The sequence below is a fragment of the Clarias gariepinus genome, chromosome 15 (genome assembly GCF_024256425.1).
Source record: "Clarias gariepinus isolate MV-2021 ecotype Netherlands chromosome 15, CGAR_prim_01v2, whole genome shotgun sequence".
Taxonomy (NCBI): domain Eukaryota; kingdom Metazoa; phylum Chordata; class Actinopteri; order Siluriformes; family Clariidae; genus Clarias; species Clarias gariepinus.
In genome coordinates, this window is record NC_071114.1 from 14,869,245 (window position 1) to 14,895,009 (window position 25,765).

At 37.9% G+C, this 25,765-nt stretch overlaps 1 protein-coding gene across 2 annotated transcripts; it reads left to right on the forward strand.

Annotated features, from left to right (window-relative positions):
* Positions 1-3,747: 3,747 nt before the first annotated feature.
* Positions 3,748-24,976, forward strand: arhgap45b (Rho GTPase activating protein 45b). 2 transcript variants are annotated; one of them, XM_053513093.1, is made up of 23 exons: positions 3,748-3,919; positions 5,250-5,655; positions 9,324-9,467; positions 9,724-9,808; positions 11,082-11,154; positions 11,382-11,442; positions 11,579-11,713; positions 11,806-11,867; positions 12,222-12,332; positions 13,400-13,480; positions 15,537-15,704; positions 15,862-15,999; positions 17,562-17,752; positions 18,010-18,125; positions 18,676-18,774; positions 19,309-19,410; positions 20,195-20,358; positions 21,143-21,331; positions 21,486-21,623; positions 21,998-22,236; positions 22,669-22,906; positions 23,110-23,209; positions 23,306-24,976. In XM_053513093.1, exons 1-23 carry the CDS (start codon positions 3,827-3,829, stop codon positions 23,587-23,589), a joined length of 3,417 nt encoding a protein of 1,138 aa, XP_053369068.1. In that variant the 5' UTR covers positions 3,748-3,826; the 3' UTR covers positions 23,590-24,976. The 2 variants fall into 2 exon arrangements, with proteins under 2 accessions (XP_053369068.1, XP_053369067.1); XM_053513092.1 differs by lacking the exon at positions 3,748-3,919 and adding an exon at positions 4,058-4,670.
* The last annotated feature ends 789 nt before the right edge of the window (positions 24,977-25,765 follow it).

Below are 25,765 nucleotides of genomic sequence, written 5' to 3' on the forward strand. Positions count from 1 at the left end.
TGACTCAGGTCTTACTTGACTGATTATTATTAGTTTGTAAATGTACTGTAAATGGTGATTATTCTACTGTGCATGTACATCTTTGTTACACAGGGTTCGGTTTTGGGCCCACTAATATTTTCTCTCTGCAGGCTTTCTCTGGTAAACATAATTCTTAAGCCTGGTATTAGTTTCTATTTTTTGCTGAAGATACATTTGTGTGCGTCAGGATAGCCAGAAGAGAGACACCAGCTTAATTAAGTTGAGTAATGCATGAAGAACATTAGACACTGGATTAATTTACTTCTGCTTAATTGTGACGAGACAGACATACTGGTATTCGGATCACATGCAAATATCTTCTCACACAATAACTTTTGATGGCCTTTGTTTCATCATGTGCAGTGGTAAAAGACCTTGGGGCGATTATTGATTCCAGGCCTTTGTTTAAAGTTCATGTAGATTTTACTAGGATTGCATTTTTTTTATCTTAGAAATATTGTCAAGATAAGGAATATATTGTCATTAAATAATGCATAAAAAACTGGTTATAAAGATATGAGCCAATCACCCCTCTTCTTCTCACTGCACTGACTCCCAGGGACATTTTGCAGTGATTTTAAAATACTTGTACTGACCTTTAAAGCACAAAATCTTCCTGTACCACAGTACCTGAGTAAGAGTAACTGTTATATGATCCACCATGTCCACTTTAATCATATGGTGCAGGCTGCTTGTCAGTACCTTGTACAGAAAACTACAGCAGTGGCAGAGCTTTTTCCTAAAAAGCATGAATTTCATTAAAATGTTTTCGGACTAAGACACAGTCTCACTGTTTAAGTCAAGCCTTCTGTGGATGGATTAATATTAGATAAAGGTGCAGATTTGGGGACTCATAGATGTAGAGTTTAATGGTAAATTGGTATGTTTGGATCAGTGGCGGCTGCTAGCTTTTGAAACAGGGAAGGCTCATATTAGGCCTTCATCATAAAATTTATTATGTTCTTTGCACTTTTTATGCCTTTTGTATGCCCTGTCAAAGTTACCCAGATCCTCAAAACCCACGTTCGACCAAACACATCCCATTCCCTGAGAAGGTTTCGCCAAAAGGCATGGCCAACAGTACATTTTCTGTCCCAGCACTTCCAGTCAGCCAGTTCACCCTATACTGGTCATACTGTACCAGGAGAGCTGAAAAGACCTGTTATTTTTTCCTGTTTTTTGCACCAAATCAATCTTGGGCATTGGTCTGCCCTGCTGTGCCGTTTAAATCTGAGTCTTTCCTCGTAAGGAAGACTACTAAATGGTTTTGCCAAAAGCAGGTCAACAATATTAGCACCGCCTGCATCTGACATTATGCACAGCTTGCTAGCTGGCTAGTTTTCCCTTTCACGAGCTACTTTAATTATATGAATGAACTAACTTTACAATGCTGAAACAAGGAGAAAAGGCAAGAACGCTATAATTAGTTTTTTTATTATTTAAAGAATGATTTGTACAACCAAATTGGTTTATATCACCAGCAAACAATACAGAGTGCAGCAGTTCTTCGTACCACTTCACCTGCAAATCCGCATGGGATTAAACTCGAATGTCTGTAGCACTGATGTATACTAATACATGCTGTCAATCAAAAAAGGGGTTTCGCCCTTTAAACAGCGCCTCCAATCATCATGCAGCAGCCCAGCGCCCTGGCCCGCCCACTGCTTCATTCACTCCCAGAGACGCTGAGCTTCCCTGTAAGTGACGATTTTGGTGCATTTTTTCAATTACCGTTCAGCTTTTCTGCAGTGAAAAAAACTCTTCTGTGCTGCCCATAGAGTTCCAGTCCAGTGAAGCTGGGCTTCAGGAGGTTTTACGCGCTTTGCTGCACGGAAATGTATGACAAGAAAATCGCGTCAAACAATCTACAATAAAAACCTGATTTTGAACGAGCTAGTCATGAAGTTGAACGCATTCTAGCTATTCATACTCACAGTATGACAGCAGATCAATTCCTGCTGTCTGTTATCACCCAAATGAGGATGGGTTCCCTGTTGAGTCTCGTTTCTCTCAAAGTTCCTCCCTATTGCCATCTCGGGGAGTTTTTCCTTCGCCTCAGCTTGCTCATCAGGGACAAACAGATCATTATAATTTATACACATTTCCTCACACTTTTTGAACTCATTTTCTTTTTTTTGATACTGTAAGGCTGCTTTGTGACAATTAGCATTGTTAAAAGTGATTTATCATTTGATTATTAGGCTTATATTGTATTTAGATGGTACTCTGTAAATAAGCTGTATGAAAAATGCAACATACAGCATTTTTCAAACTAGTGATTTGTCTTGCAACCAAAACTGCCGTTAAAGTTACTGTTACAGAATCAACACCTTTTGACCTATCTAAATCAAAAACTTCATCATTGCTGTAGTATAGGTAGTGTCTAATGAAATGACGACATATGGATCAGAAATCCCAATAAATTAGGTTAATTTAATCTTGTAAATTCATGTGCATGTTTGTGTTTATGACCTCACAGTTTATTTGTGAGATAGTGTTATTTTAGCTACTGTATACTACAGCATGGTTAGTGTCTACCATTTGTCTGGCAACAAGGTGTTTAGGGTTAATTTTCTATAACTGTAGCTCTGACAGAAAAATCACGTTATGATTTATGTGCTTGTAATAATACTTCTTCATTTCTATGGAAACAACTTATTCAGATGGATATGCATGGCAGAGCATCTTTTTTTTTTTTTTTTTACCTAGGGCTAATAGTAATCTGATTTTAAAAAGCATTGATATTTAAGAAAGATACTGTAAATGTTTTTTTTTGTAATGTTAAAAAAAACAGATGTCACCATTATTATAACATAACAATAATTTGTGTTCTCTACCGCTTATAGTCTTACAGGGTCGAGTGGGGCGCTGAAGCCTATCTTAGGAGATTTTGGGCATGGGGCAGGGTACAGCCTGGACAAAGTGACAATCACACACACTATGAGCGATTTGGGAATGTCAATTAGATCATTTCTGCATGACTATGGGAGGAAACCCAGCAAGTACAGGGAGAACTTGCAAACTCCACTCAGACAGACCGGAGGCGAGAATCGAACCTTTGACCCTGGAGGTGTGAGGCCACAGTGCTAACCACTTCACCACTGTGCCGCCTTGCTCATAATCCATATTTTAAAATAGGATTTGTTTGCAAATTGCTGTGGTGTAAGAAGATTGAGTATCAACTTTAATATCGCACTGGTGTTTCATTTTCCTCTACACTGATTTGTAAGGCTGTAACACCCGGACTGATGCATCAATTTAAAACATAATGGTTAAAATGAATAAAGTCAACAACAAACTTATTATTGTTAATGTTACTTGACTACAACTTGCTCATTATTGGAAAAGGATCTTTCATTTCACTTTTTAAACAACAGTCACTTCTTCACATCATAATCATCATCATTTGTAAACTGGCCGATTCTGTTCAACTTTCAGGCAAATCATGTTATTTCAGTCAGATTAAGTGATATTGTCAAATATCTGTTCGTTCAACATCTAATCGTGTGGAAGCCTGAGGTTTACAGGCATATTTAAACCGTCTGTCGCTCAATCTGGCAACCGTGCTCCAGTTGTCTGCACAAAGAGAAAGAAAAAAAAAAAAGTTGAGAGCGGATGTGTAGCTGTGATGTAGAGTAGCAGGAAAGTGCGCGTGTGATAAGCGCAGCACCACACTGAGGCAGTGCACGGCCAGGCTCGGATGGAGCAGCATCATTAACAGGTTCCACAGCTGTGACATGGGGGACTGAGGGGGTGGGCTGGGGGGAAAAAGAAGTGAAGGACAAGGCCGGCACAGAATGAAAACATGTTCTCCAAAAAGAGAAGAGAGCTGATAAAAACACACTCCGTGTCAAAGAAGAGCCGGACCGGAAACTCGTCGCCTCAAAGCTCGTCAACAGTAAGTCACACATTTTCCTCTCCTGTCACTCAACCGCACACAAGCCTACTAATCAGTACGCTCAAGTAGTGCGTCACCATGGTTACCATGGGGTGCGTAATATTGGTGCACACTACCTAGTACGGTAGTATGCACTTTGGGATGTAGCTAACGTTTCCGACATTTCGGTACAGTGTGTGTGGGTGGGATCGTCGGTACTTATTTATTAATTTTTTAAAATCCGTCCTTGTTGTTTTAAATATAACCGTAATGTTTTTAAAGTTTGCTTTTTAAAAAAACTTGTTAATTTTTCTTAGTTTTAGAAATGAAATATTTTACTTAACGGCGTTTTGTCGTCGACGAGAAATGAATTTAGCCTGTTAGCTTAGCACTATGAAGCGTTCAATTTTTCCCCTCGAAACCTTTAAATATAATCTTTAAAGTGTCATTTTAAATATTTATTCATTTAATTAATTACGTGTTTTTCTGTTGCTTCAGTTTTATTTGTTAGTTTTAATAGTAATTTTACATTTGTTTGCCTGTAAGTTAGCAGAGTGGATTTACATTGGATGAACTTGACGAGATGGCCCCTTTTTCGTTTGTAAGCTTTTATTATTCCATCCTGTAAAATAAATTATTGAAGATGTTAAAAAGGGGAACAGGGTCTAAAGCTAGCTACAGTCCGTATTCAACGGGACAGAGAATCAAGAAAGCAGACAGCAAAACGAAATTGGATCTGTTGCCCAATAAAGCCAATGTGTGGCTGAAACAGGTAGGTGAGATTCCCTCAGGTTTCTTATACCAGCACAGGGCTTTTACAATAATCAACTTTATAAAAACCTTCAGTACTTTCTGCACTGTGGTAAGCTTGTTTTTCACATTTTTATCCTGGACTGTAAACTACATGTTCAGTTAAAAACCTAAAATCGAAATTCTACTTTTTATTAAGTATTATTATAAAACTCTGGCATACACAAAGTGCCAATGAATTTCCTTTTACTGTTGCATATTTATACCTATAAAGTGCTGTGCAGAATTTTGCAAGATGGTTTATTAGAAAATTGCACTGCATTTAGTCATTGGTGTTTCTGCGGTAGCTACGTAGGACTTGTGTGTTTTGAGCATTTTAACTCCAGATTTAGGGTGTGACAGGAAAGCAGGCGACAGTGTTGCTCAATGGGTTCTTGTGAAATAAGGTCTGTTTACCAACACCCGTCTTCTGCTATTTGCCCAAATGTTTTAAGACCACATTATCACCAGTTCCTTAAAACCATTTTTGGGTACATTATTTTCTTGTTTTCTCCACATTTTTAATTCTTTTCTTTTTTCTTCTCGTTTCCGTTTGACCTAGCTGTCTATTCTTCAAGAGCAGCCTCGGAAAGATGGCTCGGATGCTAGTTTATCCTCTTCATCTGCATCTTCCTCTACCCCTGCAAGTCTTTGTCCACCAGCCTTGGAAGGCCAGAGCTGCCCAGGCACTCCGTCTGCCACTCATGGCAAACTGGTGGGCTGCCCGTCACCTGGAGGCACCCTGAAGAGGCCTACAGCTCTGAGTCGCAATGCCAGCGCCGCAGGCTCGCCACTCCAGTCCTGGGTGTTCAGTAAGGGCCAAGGCCGGGCAGCTATTGCCCATAGCCCTCAGACAGAGTCTGTGGACATGCCAGCAGCTATCGAGGTGGAGGACATTCCCCCACTGCTGCGTGCTGTGGCTCACTTCGCCGAGGCTGTGGAGAAACTCAAAGATGTGGTTCTGGAAGGTAAGACAAGATGTCCTGTATGTAAATGAAGTGGGTGGGGAAACAGGATGTGGTTCTCATAGTGTAACTGTCAACATTTTTTTGTCTTTGTCTACATACAGCACGTAATCTTTCTAATAATCATACAGGGTCATTGGTATTTTTGTGGGAGCTACAAAGAACCAATGGGTATCTAGTAAAATGAGACAGAGGATTTTAAATTTTCTGTCTTTGTAATTTAGATTAAAAATGTTTCTTAAAGTTTGTTAATAGCATATTTGGATTAAGTCTATTATCTTTGGGCAAATGTGTCAGCTTAGAAATAGACATGGAGCATCACTGTTTTTAACGAGGACAGTTTTTTGTAGTACAGTTCTTTTAACGGTAATTCTCTTTTTTATATAGTTTGGACAGGAAAGAATGTGGGTTTTCTTATCATAATTGTCCATTACAGTGATAATTCCTTTATTTACAAGATGCAACTGTCACATAGATAATATGCTTCTGTATTTATGCATGTGAGAATTGTAGCACATGCAGTCACCCGGAGCAGACAACAAAACCAGAGTGACATTAGGAGGTGCAATAAGTATGCCAGTCATTTCACAGATTTACTAACCTGTTGTTTCATTGTAATTGTCTCTGGTTTTGCTATAATATTGAGTGCGTTTGGTGTACAGTATGTATTGGTAAGCCTAAAATATGCTTATTACATATATAGTATTTACACTGCCTGGGCAAAAAAATAATGGTTTGCATCAAGCAAAGAAAACAACTGAGAAGATTGATTTGTATTGATTGATAAAAAATAGTTGAAGTGAATTAAGAACTGTCCAATGTATTATTAAAACCTGGAAGAATATTTCTGAACAGTTCTGAACTGTTTTTGCTGAAAAAATCCTGATTGATCATAACTGGAGATCACTTAAACACTTGGTCAAGTTGCATCATTAACAAAAAACTATAGACAGTAAAAATCACAGGTATGTTTAATAAAACAGTAATATTAAGAGCATTTCCATATGCACAACTCACAGGATTGGGACTAAACAGCTGTGTTTGTTAGGGAGATTGGACTTTGGAAAAAGGTAATGTGGTCTGATGAGTTTAGATTTAGATCCAAAAGTAATTGGCATGGCAGGGTAAGAAGAGAAACACATAAAGCCATGCACCCATCGTGCATTTTGGCAACTGTACAAGACTCTGGCAGGATTATGATCTGGAGTTGCTTTAGTCGGTCAAGTCTAGACTCAGCAATGTTATGTAGCAATAAATTTTTGTCAGCTGATGACATGAATGCACTGAATGACCAGATTATAACCCATCAGTGCATTTTTTCCTTCTGAGACGGGATTTATTACAGGATTGAAAATAAGAAACAGTGGTTCTGGGGATCATTTTCACACATAAATTAGCCACCACAATACACATTGTAATCAAAGCTTTTTGTTTTGCGGTGTAATTAACATGTAACATACTGTTTAGTTGATATCGTTAGTGTTGGCTTTATGGGCCAGTGTAAAAATCAGTTGTAATAATGTGTTCACCTTAATATAATATTAAGAATTTACAATTAAATAAAATTTAGTAATGTTTAATTAAAATTAGCCCTAGCTGAATATTTTTCATAACCCCATCATTACCTTAACACCTGGTATTGGATAATAAAACCAGCTATTCTTGAGCCTGCCAGCTAACTTACATACAGTGGCATTGCTAAGACAGTGTATTCTTACACTTTTAAGTAGCTAATATAGCTGGTGGTCTATAAAAAGCAAGCTAATTGCCCCCACTTACAGGATGATGCTTATAGGAGTATCATGTTTGGTGTCAGTTTATACTGATCTTAATTGCTAGTCTGTCATGAAATAAGCTGTCACCTATACATCATCACATCACATTATTTAGTCATATTTAGAGATTATTCCTAAAAAAGTCGGAACAAAATGGTGGAAGGTGGACAAAATGGTGGCTAATAATCACTCCACATGTAACACTATTTGCGCATGTAACACAAGAGGATTTTTTGTTCCAGAGTGTCCTGTAGGCCACTCCCCCCCCAATGACTGATGGAAGAGAGAAAAATGTAGGCGGGTCTTTAGTCCGAAGGCACCTTGAGCTTCCGCTTGTTGCTCTCAGCACAGTTTCTGTGGCAAACCACATTCAACAGGAAACTCTACTTTCATGCTCTAACCATCGTGCTCTTTCTGGCAAAATCACACTGTCTATATAATCACACCTGCATTCTCCCCAGGAAGGCTTTCTTGCATGGTTCATGCTGAAAACCAAACAACATTTCGAAATTGTTGTTGCTTTTAAAAAATTATAATAATAAAATAAATTTACATGTTCATAGGTATTTAGATTTTTTAAAACTAATCAGACAATTTCCAAGTTGTGCACTACTTATTTATGTATTTTAGAGCTGTACTTGCGAATGTTGTGCTGCCTTCTTTAACTCCCTTTTAACTTACATACATGACTGTTTTTGGTTCAGTAGCTGTGTTGTTTTGACAGATCAGGGGAAGTATGCTCTGTTGCTTTGTGTAGAGAGGAGGAAGTGGCTTTTAGAGGTGTTGCAGCACACTTAAAAGTGGGTAAGATCTTGTGTAGCGTGGCTCCCCCTACTTACTCTTATGTCCCATGTGGTCCTGTGACAGTTCTTGGACATGTGTCCTGTATCAGGTCGACATACAGTATGAAGATAATTCAAACAAAGACCTTTTAAAATTTGCAGCAGTAGCATTTTCCAGGCCAAGTACGAATACATATTTTTGGTACTTGTTAAGTTGTTGCTAGAAGTGTCAAGACAGCATGTTTAACAGAATGTGTGAGGGCAGCCAACCTGTGTGCAGAGTAGTTTAAGTGAACTTGGTCACAACAAATTAGTGGAAAGTGCCATGAATTGCAGTGACCCCAGTGTTGACCCTGGCCAGGAAGGAAAAAGAAAACTGTTGAGTTTCGGTACTCAGCACTCAAAATTGAAGTGCTGTGAGACAGGCTTCATTGTTCTACGTGTACAAATACATTTTTACAGTACAATACTTTACATACTGTACACAATTCATAGCACCTTTTGAAACCGTGTTTACTCATGCTATTTATAATTGATATTTTTTTAAACCCACAAATTGTTTTATCAGGTTGTTTGTGTACTTAGAAGATGGTGTAATTCTTTCTTTTAATATTTTTACAAAGAGCAGTTTTTAGACTGCTTTGCTTTGATTTTCATTAATAATTATGAAATGCATCCAGATCAGTTTCAGTTGTCTTCCTAGTGCCTGATAGATTGGCAGATAGATTATGTTAAATTTGTGTTTAATTTGTGGTGTCACTTTTGTTTTTGTATTGTTCATCTCTAGCTTCCGTTTGGCAATCTGACTTTAACTGCTCTTTTTCTGCGTTCAATACACTTGGACTCATGCCTGTATTTTAGTTTCTCTATCGAATCTACAGCCTAAGAGCTCGATCTTCAATTTACAACCTCATATTTTGTTTTATTCTGTCCTTTTTTTACGTAGATGGTCAAAACAACAAGCCACACACTTAAATATTTGATGTAAAGTGTACGCTGCTGATCTCTGACTAATCAGGGTTTTCATAGTAGAAACTCACCAGTGTTGCTGTGATCTGCAGTCACTGTGTTCATCTGTCTGATGTAAAAGCTGTTCTCATTTGTGTTTTTCCAGACAAACAAGAGAATCGCCGCCCGCTGGCCCATGAGTGTCTGGGTGAGGTGCTGCGAATCCTGCGCCAAATCATCAACATGTACCCACTTCTCAACACGGTGGAGACTCTCACTGCTGCTGGCAAGCTCATCTCCCAGGTCAAAGGTCAGATGCTACTTTGGATATTTAGCTTCTGAGCCAGCGAAATATGATTAATATAACTAACATATTTTCAGTGCTTATGGATGCACGCTGTGTTTTTCAGCTAGATTTAGGTGCTCTGTACAGGCAAAATCAAGATCGATAAGAGAAAAAAAAACATAAATTTATACTGTCCATTATTTAAACATTAAAAATACTAAGGAACAAGATTTATTTTTTACATTTTAATAAAGCCTCTAACGTATTGGTTTGATTTCAGGCTTTCATTATGAAGTCTGCAATGAAAATGACAAAAAAGACTTTGAGAAAGCCATTGAGACCATTGCAGTAGCTTTCAGCAACAAGTAAGTGAGCTTTTTGACACGACTTTCAGATTTTATCTAACGCCTAAATCATATTAAGGGGACTTCAAAATTATTCGTTTTTTTCAGTTTGGCAGCACACATCTGAGTCAGAACAGTGTACCTGTGGTGTGAAAATGGCAATAAAAGCATTTTAATACTTGACTGTGTTTGAGTAAAGTGTAATGACTACACTGATACAGGTTGTAACTCAAGTGGCATAACAGGAAGTGGAGTCGTGGCTTCTGTTTCTCAGCAACTGGCCCACAACCCAAAAAGAAAAAACTCAGATGTTTGATTTTTATCTTTGCGTGCTTATAAATGTGCTGTAAATCTCTCCTTCATCATTATTTTAACATTATTACATCAATTATTAAAATTTATTGTTTATTTAACTATATAACACAAATTTGTATTTAATTTATTTTTGCATTTAAAAATAGTCAAAATATTTAGGTCTACCTGCACAGCAAAAGTATTCAAGAATCTCCATGCACTTTATTAGGAGCACCATATTCTACATGGCATGGATTCCACAAGATGTTGGAAGCATTTCATTGAGATTCTGGTCCATGCTTGGATCACACAATTCATGCAGATTTGTCTCTCATTGTTTAAAATAAATTCATGCTGGAAGCAGCCATTAGAATTGTCTACATGCCCAGCAGGCAATATGCAGAGATGCTGTGGCATTCAAGTGATAATATATTGGTATTAACAGACCCAGAGTGTGCCAAGAAAATATTTACCGCATCATTACACCACCTCCACTCTCGACAACGTTCGTCCATGGATTCATGATGATAATTCAATTACTTGTCACCAAGTGAATAAATTTTTTCACCTATAGTGACAATTTTACAGTCCTGGGGCTCAAACCCCCGACCTTTCCATAGTAACCCACAGCCTTAACCAATTGTTTACAAGTCGGAAACACAGACATCACCATTTTAATTTGATAACTTTCTTCTTATTGTGATGGTTAATATGCTGATTAGTGTACATTTTTTAGTTTACATTATTCCCATTTTATATCTATTATTATTATTATTATTATTATTATTATTATTATGTTTTAGGTTAATTACATAATTATTACAGTAATAATAGAGACAAACATGTTGATCTTATTCGTTATTGCCAGATTACTGATATAAAAATGGGTGGTGTTTTGATGGCCTTACAGAAGTGCAAGTGCTGCCAGTGATGGATGTAACACACAGAGCAGTGTATGAATTTATTTTCTCTTCTCTTCTTGTGTTTTTTTTTTACTCAGTGTCTCAGAGCTGTTAATGGGGGAGGTTGACAGCAGCACTCTTTTATCAGTCCTTCCCACAGAGAAAAGTAAGGTAGGTCTGTGTGATCATATCCGTGTGTGCACATTTCGAAGGCAGACTCTTCACTCCCTGCTGATTGAAGTGTCACCGAATCAACCCTGAAGGGTACAGTATGAGACAGGGGCTTAGCCCAGACTGCCTCATATGTAGCACTGAGCAAGATGAAGTAAGGCAAAAACCTAAGCTGGAATGTGTGAGGGAAATGAAAAGCATGACTGTAATTCTGTTTGTGTCATCAGTCTATGGAGAACCTGTACAGAATCTCTGGTGTAGAGACTTCACACGACTCCTCTGAATTAGGTATCATTCTCACTTCAGTTCGATTTCAAATTTTCTTTTTTTTTTTTGTGATTTGTTTAAGCTAAAATGGTACATTTTGTGTGTGTGTGTGTGTGTGTGTGTGTGTGTGTGTGTGTGTGTGTGTTTGTGTGTGCAGCAATGAGAGCTGAGGAGGTGGACATCCTTCTGCAGCGGAGTGAGGGTGGAGTTGACTCCGCCCTGGCGTATGCTAAGACTATCTCCAGGTACATGAAGGACCTTATTGGCTACGTGGAGAAGCGCATCTCTTTTGGTAAGAGTGGTTGCTTGGTTTACTAAGTCTGTTTTTTTTTATATCATGTAGCTTATGACTGCTATGCATATTAAATTTTTTTTTTATTTCAGAGGTGGAGTTTTCCAAAGGCCTGCAAAGGCTGTATCAGACATGCAAACAAACAATCACACAGGTAGGTTAGACTCTTTATATATAGTAAGTAATAAAACTTAGCATGTGTGGTGTGATTCATCCTCAGACAAATAGGTTTCATGGTTATAATTTTTCCTTAACAACGTATGCCGAAATGTTTTTACTCTTGTCTCTCAGCAGAGTGTGATGGTTGTGAATAAGTTTTTAATAAACAACTTTTTACATCCTATAAGTGTTATAAAAGCTGAACCTTCTGACCGATCACAATTAAAAATGTAACAGCTTTTCAACTATATTGAATTCTGCTATAATTTTAAATAATAAAATTATATATATATAATTTTATTTTATATAATAAACTTATTACTTATTACTTTTCTTTATCCCTCCTTAGCCACACATGCCTTTCTATTCCATATACTCTCTGGCACTGGAGCAGGACCTTGAGCAAAGTACAGCAATACAGATCTCTGCAAACACCCTGCAATGCCAGACCTTCATACAGGTACACAGCTCAGAGATTTACCTGTGCTTTTTATAAAAAGCAAAAAATAATGCAAAAAAAACATATAATTTGCAATATATATTATAATTTTTCAGTATTGGCTCTGAATGACAATAAAATAAACCACAGAGCAAATCTTTAGTGCCATTTAATATTAAGTACTTGTGTGAATATGTAGTATTGTGTATGACCAGAGGTTTAAATGCAGGATTTATTAACAACATTAATTAGTGTACACTAGGCCTCTGAGTGGTGCAGTGGTAAAGCGCTCACCCTATCATCCGGAGATCGCTGGTTCGAACTCGGGGTGATGCTGTTTTCCTCTCACAGCCGGAGGCACAGAGAGAGCTGATTGGCCGAGCTCTCTCAGGGGGAGGGATGAGAGGTACTTGCGCTCTCACATTACGGCATATCACGGCTCTACAGCCAATCAGGGGCGTCTGTGAGCTCGCGCACGCGGAAGGAGCGGCTAGTGCTTTCCTCCGAGTGTGTTACTCCGCCCCTAACGGTGTGTGAGCAAGCAGTTTGAAAAGATGCGGTCGGCTGACGTCACGCGGTTCTAAGGAAACACGGGATAGTCTTCGCCCTCCTGACTGAGTGGTAGTAGTAGACTTAATGTGGGAGCCCCCTAGCGACGGGGAGGAATTGTCTATTTTTTTTTTACCCCCCCAAAAAAATTTGTGTACACTAAATGTTGGTAGCCAGCATGCTTGAATATAGGTCAGTACATTCCACAATACTGAGAGGAGAGCGGCTGCCTGGCAAAACCCACATACCCACCCCAGACACAGAAGCAGTTTCAGCAAGAAAACACATCCAGTAGCATCATGGCACCCTTGTCTCTTTATTAAGTCATTCTCTGTACCATCTCTTTATATGCAGTCTATAAAAATGGCATTTAAAATTTCTATAGCATTTCAATAATATTTATTGTCAATTTTTTATGACCATTCTATACAAACAACAATCTTTAGTAAATCTTGATTTTAATGTATGTAAGCAAATGTATTGAGATCTGTGCATATTGTTTCTGACTTTGAGTATTGTTTACACTGTTCTGTTTATAGCCTCTGTTGCAGCGTAAACAAGAGCATGAAAAGAAACGAAAAGATCTAAAGGAACAGTGGCTCAAAGCCCGAAGAAAGCTGGTGAGAGCTGCTTGTATTATTTTATTATTATACTGCCATTATAAGTACCACAGATGATCTGATTATGTAAACCTGATGCTTTAATGAATGAATTCCGTTGGCGTGTCATCTGAATAAGTTAGGCATACTGTATATCTGAGCTTTTGTACAAAGCAGTTGGTCAAAATCACAAATTTGCTTTAATATTAAATAATTAACATTTATTTTCTTGGTTTGAAATATAAAAAAAAATTCTGGTCCGCACATAATATATACACAGATCAGCTATGAGATTAAAACTGCTGACAGTCAAAATTAAGAAAATTTATTACAGTGTCAAATGTCAAGGCGTTGGTTTTAATGAACATCAAGTGACCAATCATTTTTAGAAGTTGTTGTTTAGGAAGCAGGAAAAAGAGGCAAGCATAAAGATCTATGTGACTTTAAACAGGGCCAAGTTGTCATGGCTAGACGCCTGGGTCAGAGCATCTGCAGGTCTTGTGAGGTGTCTCTGGTATGTAGTCATCAGGGCCTACCAAAAGTTCTCCAAGGAAAGACAAACTGTGATCCGGCAACAAGGTCATGGGTGCCCAAGGCTTATTAGCACAGTAAAGACTAGCCTGTTTTCAGCCTAACAAACTGCTGTAAAATGTCATGCAACAGTATGATAGGAAAGGTGTCAGAACATACTGTACAGGTCATCACACCTTGCATAGAACATGAAACATTTTGTGTATCTCAAGTGGTTAGGAATATTGCAGGTGTTTATTGTTTCCTAGGTGAGCCCTGTTACATTGATTGTTTGCACAATTAATATCTTTGAATATCTACTTTTGGTTTAAGGGCAGTTTTTAGCTGTGAAGACTGCATTTGATGGTAAAAAGGATAAACCCGCATGAAGACAAGCAAGATGACTATGAGAGAAGCCATTTTAAAGCTAAGAAAAGAGGAAAATTAGATCAGATCTATTGCAGGTCACATCAAGTCAAGGTTTTTTTTTTAGCTTGTATACATCTGGATAAAATGTGTGTGGTTTCTGCAGGACCATGGTGCAGCATATAATAATATACATGAATAAGTAAGTGTAAATACATGAAAGTGTAAGTTGAGTGCATGACAACAAATAAACAGAATCATAAAAACTCATGGTAATAATTACACAGGTCTGGAAAAGTGGAAAAGTGCTGGTGTGTCATGGTATCATGGCCAAGGTTAGCACTACAGGCTGGTTGGTGTTGAGTAATCTGACTGCCTCAGTAAATAAACTGTTGCAGAGTATACTGTGGTGGCATGGATGCTCCTTTACCCTCTGATAGATTGTACGAGAATGAAAAGTCCAAACGATAGATGGGGAGGGAAGGTCTGCAATTCCTGTGGTTTTGTGGAGGCAGTTAATGGTGTATGAGATGTTGATGATGGGTAGAGAGACCATGATGATCTTTTAGCTGTTTTCACACTCTGCTATAGTCCCTAAACATTGGGTGTAGTTAATAACAGTTTTGAATTTCTTAAAAAACAACCTGGTATCGAACAAGTCAGGCTTGGAAAAACAAAAGTGAATGATGACGGAAATATTGTGAAAACTGTAATAGTATATATAAAAGTGGAAGATTTTAAACTGACCAGGGTAATCACCAGACCATAACTTAAACTTAGAATGCAGCTCGAAATTTTTGCTTAAATTTTGATCTATCATGTATTATTCATGTCATATTCATCATTTAATCTAAAACTATGTTCCAGTACTTTCAGAGAGAGCTCAGATTCATTTGCTTTGTATTTTTAGTGTGGACACCAATACTCACAATTATCTGCTGTTATTACCAGTATGTTCTAATAAACCATTTCAACTTTGACACTTCTTTACGAAAATAAGGGCACATATGTATGGCTGGGGGGCATTTCTGATTTGCTTTCTTTTCTTTTACTTTCTTAGTAAGAGTAAACCTGGATCTGGCATTTTCTGATGTCTGTCTGATTTTATTGCTGCGATAAGCAATTATAACAAAAAAAAATCTTCACAACAACTTTATGAGCATTTACAACTGTACTTTAAAATGATATCACACTTTCGCAGTTGGAGTCTGAGGCTAATTTGCGGCGGGCTAAGCAGGTCTTCATCGCTCGCTATGAAGAATATGAGAAGGCCAAGACGGCAGCTAGCAGGGCAGAGGAGGAGGGCAGCTCCTCTACGGCCAAAGCAGTGGATAAGAAAAAGCGGCTAGAGGAAGAGGCTCGCAATAAGGTCTGGCCTGTTTACAACACACATTAATTTGACTTAGTGTCAATTTACTGCATGAAACAATGACTTGGTAATTGTAGTTAACATCAATCGATACGTCCGTATATCACTTGTTAATATCCTTTAGTAAATCACTTTGTCTGATGGTATGTCATGTCAGGCTGAGGAAGCAGAGGCTACGTACCGTGTGTGTGTTGCGGACGCCACACAGCAGCAGCAGGAGCTGGAGCACACAAAAGTCACAGTTCTGAGACAGATACAAGAGGTCATCAAGCAGAGTGACCAGACCCTTCGCTCTGTGAGTGTCCATAAGTGGGGTTTGTGTGGTGGTCACTAGGCCAGATTGTAATAATTAGTATCATTAAAATTATATATATTATATAAAAAAAGTCAACCATTTCTAAAGCCATCTACCAATTAAGCTAACAAATGTCAAATAATTACCATGTATAATAAGGTGTAGGAGATTTAATATAATTTTCGCCTAAATCTCTAACAGGTAAAACATAACAGATAAAACATACTGTATGTACTGGCCGGCTATCTATAGTGTTTTTGTTAGATTGCCAAATCTGAATAACCAAATACCCTGTATAATCATGCAATTCCAAAATACAGTCTAATGTCTGAAATAAGTGGTTGAGACAGTAAAGAATATCCACAGTGCACCTGGGGATATACAGCAGGGGCAATTTTGAACAAAAATAATTAAAGTGCCCCAATTATGCCATTTTGAAGGTTGCTAATATTGCTTAATGAGTCTCTTAAACCAGGTTTACATGTATGCAAGGTCAAAAAAAAACTTTAGTTTTCTCCAAAAATAGATTTCATTTTACCCCATTTTTAAATGATTCGTAAATGACTCGTGTGAAGCAGTTCGAAGATTCAGTCTGTCTAAACCCCTCCTTTTCGTGAGCCCTCACTGCTGTGATTGATCAGATGGCGCAGTGATTTATGATTGGTCAACCGCTACAGTGTGTGTCGGAAAAAGAAACGCCCATGACCATAACTAAACGACAGCTTTGGAGACCCGTCAATACATAGAAAAGATGGCGTCGGTTTTACTGTGTAAAAGCTAATTTTAATAACTGTGGCTACAAAAATCGAAAAGGCTTTTATCTTTGTGTCGGTGTTGCATTAAAGGCCGGTGAGCAAAAGTAGAGAAAGCAAACAAAACTAAATAAAGTAAACGAATAAGGTGCACCACAACCAAACAAAGATATAAACAATATTTACAAACTACATATAATAAACTGTATGTGTGCATGAACGCGAGTGAGTGGAAAATGTCCGAAGTCCGTGTTTATTGTATGTGTGTACATACCAAAAAAAAACAAAAAGGACAAACACAAACAAGTAGATAAAGCAAACGTGTATTGTACAAAACTAAATAAAGCAAATGAAAAAGATGCACCACAGCCAAACAAAGATATAAACAATATTTACAAACTATATATAATAAACGGTATGTGTGCGAGAGAGTGGAAAATGCCCGAAGTCCGTGTTTATTGTATGTGTGTTGGAGGAGTATTGTTTGGTCTTACCAGGGTTAATGAAGTCCGAGAGGCCGATGACGGAGGGTGAGAACTCCGGGGAATATGTCCAGTCAAAGATAATCCGGTTAAAAAATCTTCGAAAAAAAAAGATCCACAACAATCTCGTCCAAACAAATAACGGCAGCGGTGGTCCACCAAATCCCAAATCCATTAAGTTCACTATAGTAATGGCTAAAAATGATTACTTTTATTGCTAATATTTATCGGCGGCCTAAAGTAGTGTAAAATGCCTGGGTTCTTTCATCAGATAGGAAATCAGTATACTGCTGCATTCTTGTAATTTGGTCTCCCTTTTTCTTCCCAGGCCACTATTTCCTACTTCCAGACCATGCACATGCAGACAGTAGCGCTGCCTGTGCACTACCAGACGCTGTGTGAGAGCAGTAAGCTGTATGATCCAGGACAGCAGTATGCCACCCACGTCAAAGAACTGCAGATGAGTGAGGAGCCCGAGGTCCATTACACCTTCGAGCCCTACAGCGCCTCCAGCAGCCAGTGCGTGTCACACACAGGGTTTCAGCAGTAAAGCAAAACAAAAAACATGTTTTTTGTAAAAGGTTAAAGCATTCTTGAGTTTTTTATGTGAACTCAGGTGGTGATGAACTGTAGCAATTACTGCAGAATTAAAACTGGGAACTGCTTGCTCGCAGTATTATTTATGAGCAAAATTCAGTTTGGTGCATAGTATTTTGATAGCTCTATCAAATTAACTGGTTCAGTAAACTTAAATATATGTTTGGTTTTGTATGTAGGCAGGCAGCCAGAGTGCGCAGTGACAGCTCCAACCAAGATGCACCAAGCAATACTGAAGGGACAGTCACGGCTGGAGAATCAGCCGATCCTGCTCAGAAAGAGGATCAGAGAAAAGGTATATACAGACATTGTTTAAACTGTTTTTTTTTTGTTGTCGTTCTGGTTCGTCTCGACAATGAGGTTTAAAAAGAGCTGATTTTTGAAGCTGTACGTATTTTCAAGCGGGAGACGGTGGATTACAGTGCCAGTCAAAAGTTTGGACACAAGATTGGATTTATTTTTTTATATTCTAGATAAATACTGGATTTGTTTTTTCACTACTATAAATACAACACATATGGCAATTATTTAATATGGTAATATAGTAATTATGTAACAACAACAAAAAACAACAGTTGTTATTTATAGACATAAAGGTTAACTGTTCTAGAATAGTTCTTTTATAATAGTGTTGTCAAGTGCATGAGACTGGTTCTCATAAGGACCATTCCATCATTGAATTAGAAGGTGTGTGCAAACTTCTTGCTGGTGGTGTGTGTATAAAACACTAGATACTGGGAACATATATGATGAACTGAAAATAAATAAAGACTGTGATTTGAGATTTGACTTACTGATGTCTTATGCACAGGATGTATAATCTGTTATTTTTGTCACTCCTTCAGCACGAGGTCACATGACTCACAAATCGTGGGGCTCCACAGTGAGTGACACAGACAGCGTGGTCGGAGGAAATGATCTTGGCTCCCCCACACACAGTGCAGGTACACACTGGTTTAAGGTTTTAAGGTCTCAAGTTGCTCGCCCTATCATCCAGAGATTGCTGGTTTGATTCCCGGGTGATGCTGTAGACTGTCACAGCCGAGGGCCTAGAGAGAGTTGATTGGCCGAGCGCTCTCAGCAAGATGGGATGGAAGGCATATAGTGCCCTTTCATTAATCCCGGCTATACAGCCGATCAGGGGCGTCTGTGAGCTCACGCAAGCGAAAGGAGCGGATAGTGCCTCCCCCAACGGTTCATAAACGAGCAGTTGGAAAAGATGCGGTCGGCTGGCGTCATGTGGTTCAAATGAATGTGATAGCCTTCGGCCCCCCCGACTGACTGGTAGTAGTAGCCTTAATATGAATGCCCCCTAATGACGGGGAGGAATTGTATACAACAAAATTGGAAAATCTGGAAGAAAAAAATACTTACACCACACTGCTGCTTTTCATTTAGTGTAATATTGAAAATATTTAGTAGTTTTACCGTTTTTGTGCTGTACTAAGACTGTTCATGCTTTCATTATCACGTTGTAGGTGACATCAGTAAAATAGCCCGAACATCATCCACAGGAACCATGTCATCGAATGAGGATGCAGATGAAAAAGATGGGGCCATGGCAAACTTTGAACCTTCCAGTAAGTCTAAATAACATAACAACTGCAAAACATTACACTTATTTTAAATTGAAACTCTTTGATTAATTCAAATTGATTATTTGTGTCATTGCTGTTCTGTGTTTAACAAAAGAAAGGGGATAACATTGAGGGAATACAGATTCTACAGCATGAGATGAAAGAGCTGTAGAACTGTAGGGTTTACATAAACACTAATGCATGGTGATGGAGAACCGCCCAGTCATGCATTAGTGAATCACAACTAACGAGAAATTTGCAGAGAAATTCAATATTTACAGTTTCGAAGTAAATATTTCAGTTTTTTTCAGGTTTTCCACATTTTTTGTTTTGTTTCACACTCACCTTAAAATGGATTCAAATCTGTTCTTTTCATCATTCTACACACAAAACTTCACATTAGAAACTGGAAACAGGTGGAGTGGTTTGTTCACACCCATAACTTGGTATTTGGTTATAGAATCTTTGGCAGCAATCACAGCCTAAAGTCTGGTTGTGAATGTATCTACAAGCTTGACACACATTTCTTTTGGAAGTTTCTTCCATTCTTCTTGGCAGAATCATCCAAGCTCAATCAACTATTTTCTGGTTTATATGGTTCACCCTCCTCCTAAACCTAACCCTAGGTTTAGGTACAGGTTTTATTGGGTTCAGGGCCAGCCTCTGGATCTATGATGTATTTTCATAATCTTGTTCACCTACTGCATTATGTTTAGCATAAGTTGTATGCATAGTATGTACCGTCATTTTAAACAGTGATATCACTCTCCTCTATCTTTCCTTTTAGACATTAATGGCATCGAGCCTGAAATTGTGGTGCCGACTGGACCGTTTAGAAATGTGGGCCTATCCAAAGCTGCGCAAACTCACCGCCTGCGCAAACTACGCTCTCCAGCAAAATGCCGGCAATGTGACAGCTATGTGTACTTCCAAGGAGCGGAGTGTGAGGAGGTGAGTACAGTGTTGTAAGCTGAGCAGGTAGTCCCAGGTAGTCTTTTTTTTTTTTTTAGTTTAAACATATGGAATTCCAAAGTGTTCAAAATTAAATTAATAAATAGGACATGATAAAATAAATAACTCTATGAATACACAGATGAATACACAGATATGTAATATGAGAATGATATTGTGAAATAATAAAACATACTTTAAAAAAAGCTTATTATTGTGAAATACAGTATTTTGCATGCTGCTATATAAATTTACTTATTATTATGAAATAATATTTTATGGTCATTATTTTTCCCGGTAACAGAGATTATAGCAGAGGCATTTTATTTAATTCCAACTGTTTTTATTCCAAAATGTGAGTCTTCATTTCAAAATTCTGTTTTTCCCGATGGCCTATTTATTTCATAATGTGACTTTTTACAGCTGGCTCCACCCTATCGCTCTTGATTGACAGACAATATATGAGCAATATATTTTCACAATAATAAGCTTTTTTTCAAAATGTGTTCCATTATTTTACGATATCATTCTCATATTACATTTGTGTCTTATTTATTCATAGAGTTATTTATTTCATCATGTCCTATTTACTTATTTAATTTTAAACACTTTGGAGTTCCATACAAACAAACCTTTTGGCCAGTTATGCATGGCTTTACCTGTCTAAATATTTAAGTGCAACATAAATTTAACGTACTGTAGATGATAAATTTTAGCAGCATTTTAGCGTTAGTAAAGCACACAAATTAGTTGTGACTTGCATTTGTTTTTCGACATGTTGCAGTGTTTCCTGGCTTGCCATAAACGCTGTTTGGAGACTCTGGCCATCCAGTGTGGACATAAGAAACTACAGGGCCGCCTCCAGCTCTTTGGTCAGGAATTTTCCCAAGTGTCTGGCACCAGCTCAGATGGAATTCCGTTCATCATCAAAAAGTGTACATGTGAGATTGAGAGGAGAGCATTGAGGATGAAGGTGAGACTAAAAGCCAGTGATTGAGGTTTTGATATAGTTTAAATATGTTTTCTGCTAATTTTAAAGATTTTGGACTCTCTAAGATTTTTATGTAATGTCACATTTTACCTAAATTCAAGCACATAAAATGCTTGTGTTTTTTTTCCTAATTCAGGGAATCTACCGGGTGAACGGGGTGAAAACAAGGGTGGAGAAATTGTGCCAGGCCTTTGAAAACGGCAAAGAGCTCGTAGAGCTGTCACAGTCCTCTCCACATGACATCAGCAACGTGCTCAAGCTCTACCTGAGACAGGTGGATTTTATTTTTATTACACTGTTAAACCCAAATAAGGATGAACTCATTTAAGCTTATAATATTCATCCTGCTTTCCAATAATGGCCTGAAAATTTATTTGTTTAAAAAAAATTAAGTTTTAATTATTTTACTGTGGATGTTTTCATGTACAGATCAATGTATATGTATATGTAAAAAGGATCAAAATACTACTCATACTGTATATCGCCATGTTTACAAAATGTGTCTTATTTTGGGCTAAGAACATAGGATCTTCAATAATTTAATATGGATTGTTTAAAATAATTGCAATTGTTCTGTTTCGTATAACACAGGAAATATAAACAGTGATTTTTTTTTTTTCATTTGTTATATTTTTTACTCCTATGCAGCTCCCAGAACCCATAATGCTTTTCCGCCTGTATAACAGTCTGATGGGACTTGCGAAGGAAAGCCTGACCCTGGTGGGACCTGAGGGGGCCGAGGCTGGGAAGGGGCCTGATCTGGTTGATCTGGGTCCAGAGACAGACCCTGAACTCCTGAAACTGGTGGACAAATTAAAGGAGCTCCTCACTGAGCTGCCCAAAGCAAACATGACTACACTGCGGTACATAACACGCCATCTTCGCAGGTAACCAGCTTAGATAGATTTCTGGAAAAGATTTAGCTTCTGTCCTGTGAACATACTGCAATGTAGCTAACGGTCTTTAGATATACTGTCTTAATTTGTGGCATTTTAATCACTATAAAATGTGCTGCAGGGTCTTATTGCAAAAACTCAAATTTTCAGTAATAATCTTTAAGGGCTCCCGGGTGATGCAACTAAAATACAGTCTAATAACTATTGGTTGATATGGAAGAACTTAACATTGGAAATAAAAAAAATTAGGTTTAAATTTTTTTTTTGTGTCTGTAGTTATTACTGTACCTAAACATCTTTTGTATTCTAGGCATAACATTTAAAGCTCATACAGCATTTTTTGGGACAAAAGTGAATGTTATTTTTTTTCCCTTAAAAAATGTAAAATAGTAATTATACTGCCATATATTATGCACTTTGTAGGATTGCTGAACTGGAAGAGGATAATAAGATGAGCCCCAGTAACCTGGGTATTGTGTTTGGGCCCTCGCTAATGCGGCCACGGCCCACGGGGGCAACAGTGTCCCTGTCTTCTCTGGTGGATTACCCCTATCAGGCTCGCATTGTAGAAACACTCATTGTGTTTTACCCCATCGTCTTCCCTTCTTCGTCCAATCGCGCAGGCGATGTCAGTACAGTCCTCTCTCCACCACTGCAGCAGGTGTGTACAACAAACCCTGTTCATAAGTGGACGAAATCTGCTCTGGGAATTTCACAAGTGTTTTTATTGTGCTTTAATATTAAAAACAGGCACATAGGTCTTTAGCAGATGTTTTGTTCTTCGTCTCTAAAATAAGACCCACATAAAAGCAACACTGATGATCTATTAAATCACACTTCAACTTTGTTGTTTTTGTGGAGCAGAGCAGTATTGATGGGGAGGACTCGGGTACAAATGATGATGAAGCAGAACGCACAGAAGAACATGGTGGAACTGAGGCAGACAAGATCAACGAGGGCCTTGGTAGGGTATTTTAGGACAAATTAATTTTACATTGTAGCAAATCCTCATTGTTCATTTACTGAGGTATTTCTCCCCTTTTTTCATGTTTTCTATTAGAAGGCTCCACAGGTACACTGGGGTCCTTGGAGCATAGTCTGGATTCTGATTCTGAGCTGGAGGAGGAAGGAGGCAGGACTGAAGGACAACCAACATCCCCAACTGATAATGAGGATCTTGAAGTACCCCCTCCTACAACAGAGGCGCAGTATTACTCAGGTTCAGACAGTGAACCTCCTGCATTGCCTGAGAGTGAGCCTCCGGAGCTTGAAAGTCCAGACGAACTTCCAACAAACTCATTCGCACAGCTCAGCATCAACCAGTCAAACAATAATGAGCCATAGCGAGACTCAGTTACACTGCAGTAACCTTTTTAGATACCCAGGAACTTTAAGCACGTTTCCTTCACAGTAACCAACTCCTGACCATTTGTTTCAATAATGTGTTTTAGGTAATTTCACGTCGACCAAGAACTTCATGATGTCTGATTTTCTTACAAAATGTCTTAAAAAACAGTATCTGTCCAACAAGCTTGTTTTATATCAGATGGGATGGGATCAGATCACATTTCCATAATGCTCTTGTTTCCAAAAATGGTGTTAAAAATATTGTGCCTTAATTATAGGCTGCAAAAATAATTAAAAGATAAAAAATTGAGCCTGCTTTACTGCTACTGGTTTAAAACTCTTAACCTAATCTTAACCCTGCATTCGCACTGGCAGTGAGGCAACATGACAAAGCAGCCAGAAGTCATTAATTTAAAGAGTCGATGGTTCTGTGACAGGTGATGTAACTGCAATGCAAAGTGAGTAAGGTGATTCTTGTGATAAAGTTCAGTAAAGAATTATGGTTAAATGCAAATCCAAAGCAAAGATAATGTGGCTACTTAAGTAGTTTGTACTGCCATCCTGTACAAGCCAGAGAAGTCATAGCACATTAAAACTAAAAAAAAAACTAAAAAACATTAGCAACTACTTAGAGCAACTAGAGCTGTGCAATGCTTAAAACTTGCTGCCAGTGTGAATGCAGTGTCATTCCTAACCATGTTGCTGTTTTAGCTAAAAAAAAGTTTAGTAGTACCTTTCAGTAGTTGTTCAAGAGAGTTTTAGAACTCTTTTGATCCTCAGACATTTACAGAAACTGGATGGAAACGTGCCTAAGGTGGTCAATGTGTTGTTAAAATACTAAACACCACATGAACATGATATCAGTGCTTTCACAGTGGCATGGTTATTTACGAACATTTATTTTTATTTTTATTTGTATGTTTTTCAGAAATGGAATTACACACATACTGTGTGTAATTTGGGTATTTAAATAAGTCGAACTAATGTGCATAGTGGTGTAAGTAAGTCAGTTTTTTTTTCTTACCTAATCAGTGAAAACGTGGTTTTCATACATTGTTAGAAATGTAGAGTTTTGTTTGCCAAGCCATTCCTGTTCAGAATTTGCATGTCCATGTCTAAATTCATTCATAATGTCCTATTTTCTTAATAAAATCAGCTGGCCGGCTTTTCTTAAAAGCTGTTAGGTAGCAGTATGTGTATAGCTAAGCTGCATATTTATGTACACTGCCTGGCTGTTTTAAAATGTTCAAGACTTTTGGCCTGCATTAAGCAAAGACAAAAACTTTAAATAAAAATTATCAAAGCTGAAACAATAACGCTGAACTGTTAACTTCATGGTCAGAATGTGTCAGAAAAGAAATCATAAATAATTACTTTAAACACATTTCTAGGTGTTTTCTAATGCCTTTCTAGGGCACTCATTGAAATACTTGGAAATTCAAATTTGTAAAATTTCAAGACTTTTTCCAAGACTTTTTTACATTTTTGATTTTTATTTAAAGATGGGTATATACTGTAACACATAGTCAGAAGCAGAATTATTGACACCTTAAGGTTATTAAAAACTAATATGAAATAGATTAAGTCAATTTATACTGTGCAGAGTTGGCAAGAAGCAAGGAACGAATATTTCATCACTATAATCAATTATTAAGGCCCAAGCACTACGACATCAGCACGATGACGCCAGGACTATGACATCTTTACATTGGTCTGATAATGCTGATTTAATAGTGCTGATGTCATAAATGGGCAAGGGCCCTCTTGTTCTTCAAAGGATTGTTTTTTTTAGGGCCCAAGCACTATGACATCAGCCCTATGTCGTCATAGTGTGTTCCTAAGAAATTTTTTCCCCACCATTTTGGGCCTTTTGGGGGTTTTAGCATGCTCAAAAACGTATACATGTACAGGATAAAGGCCCTTCCCAGGGGAAGCCTATCCCAGGGGACTCAGGATATGAGGCAGGGTATGGGGTATCAGTCCACTGCAGGTATAACTACTCTTTTTTTTTTTTTTATAAAGAAAATCACCATATATCCTTATTTTAAAGCTATTCCTGCTTATGGTTTGTGGTAACTTTACCAAGCTTTCCTTGTGACTCCCTTCATCCTCATTTCTTATATGGTGGTACTTTCTATGGTCTTTTTGTGTTTGCTCTTTTGAAGTCACACAG

Coding starts and splice junctions, on each gene's coding strand:
- arhgap45b (XM_053513092.1), top strand. CDS start 4,542: ATGTTAAAAAGGGGAACAGGGTCTAAAGCTAGCTACAGTCCGTATTCA. Junction 15,705..15,861: donor AGGAAGAGGCTCGCAATAAG/GTCTGGCCTGTT, acceptor ATGTCATGTCAG/GCTGAGGAAGCAGAGGCTAC. Junction 17,753..18,009: donor TACAGCGCCTCCAGCAGCCA/GTGCGTGTCACA, acceptor TTTTGTATGTAG/GCAGGCAGCCAGAGTGCGCA.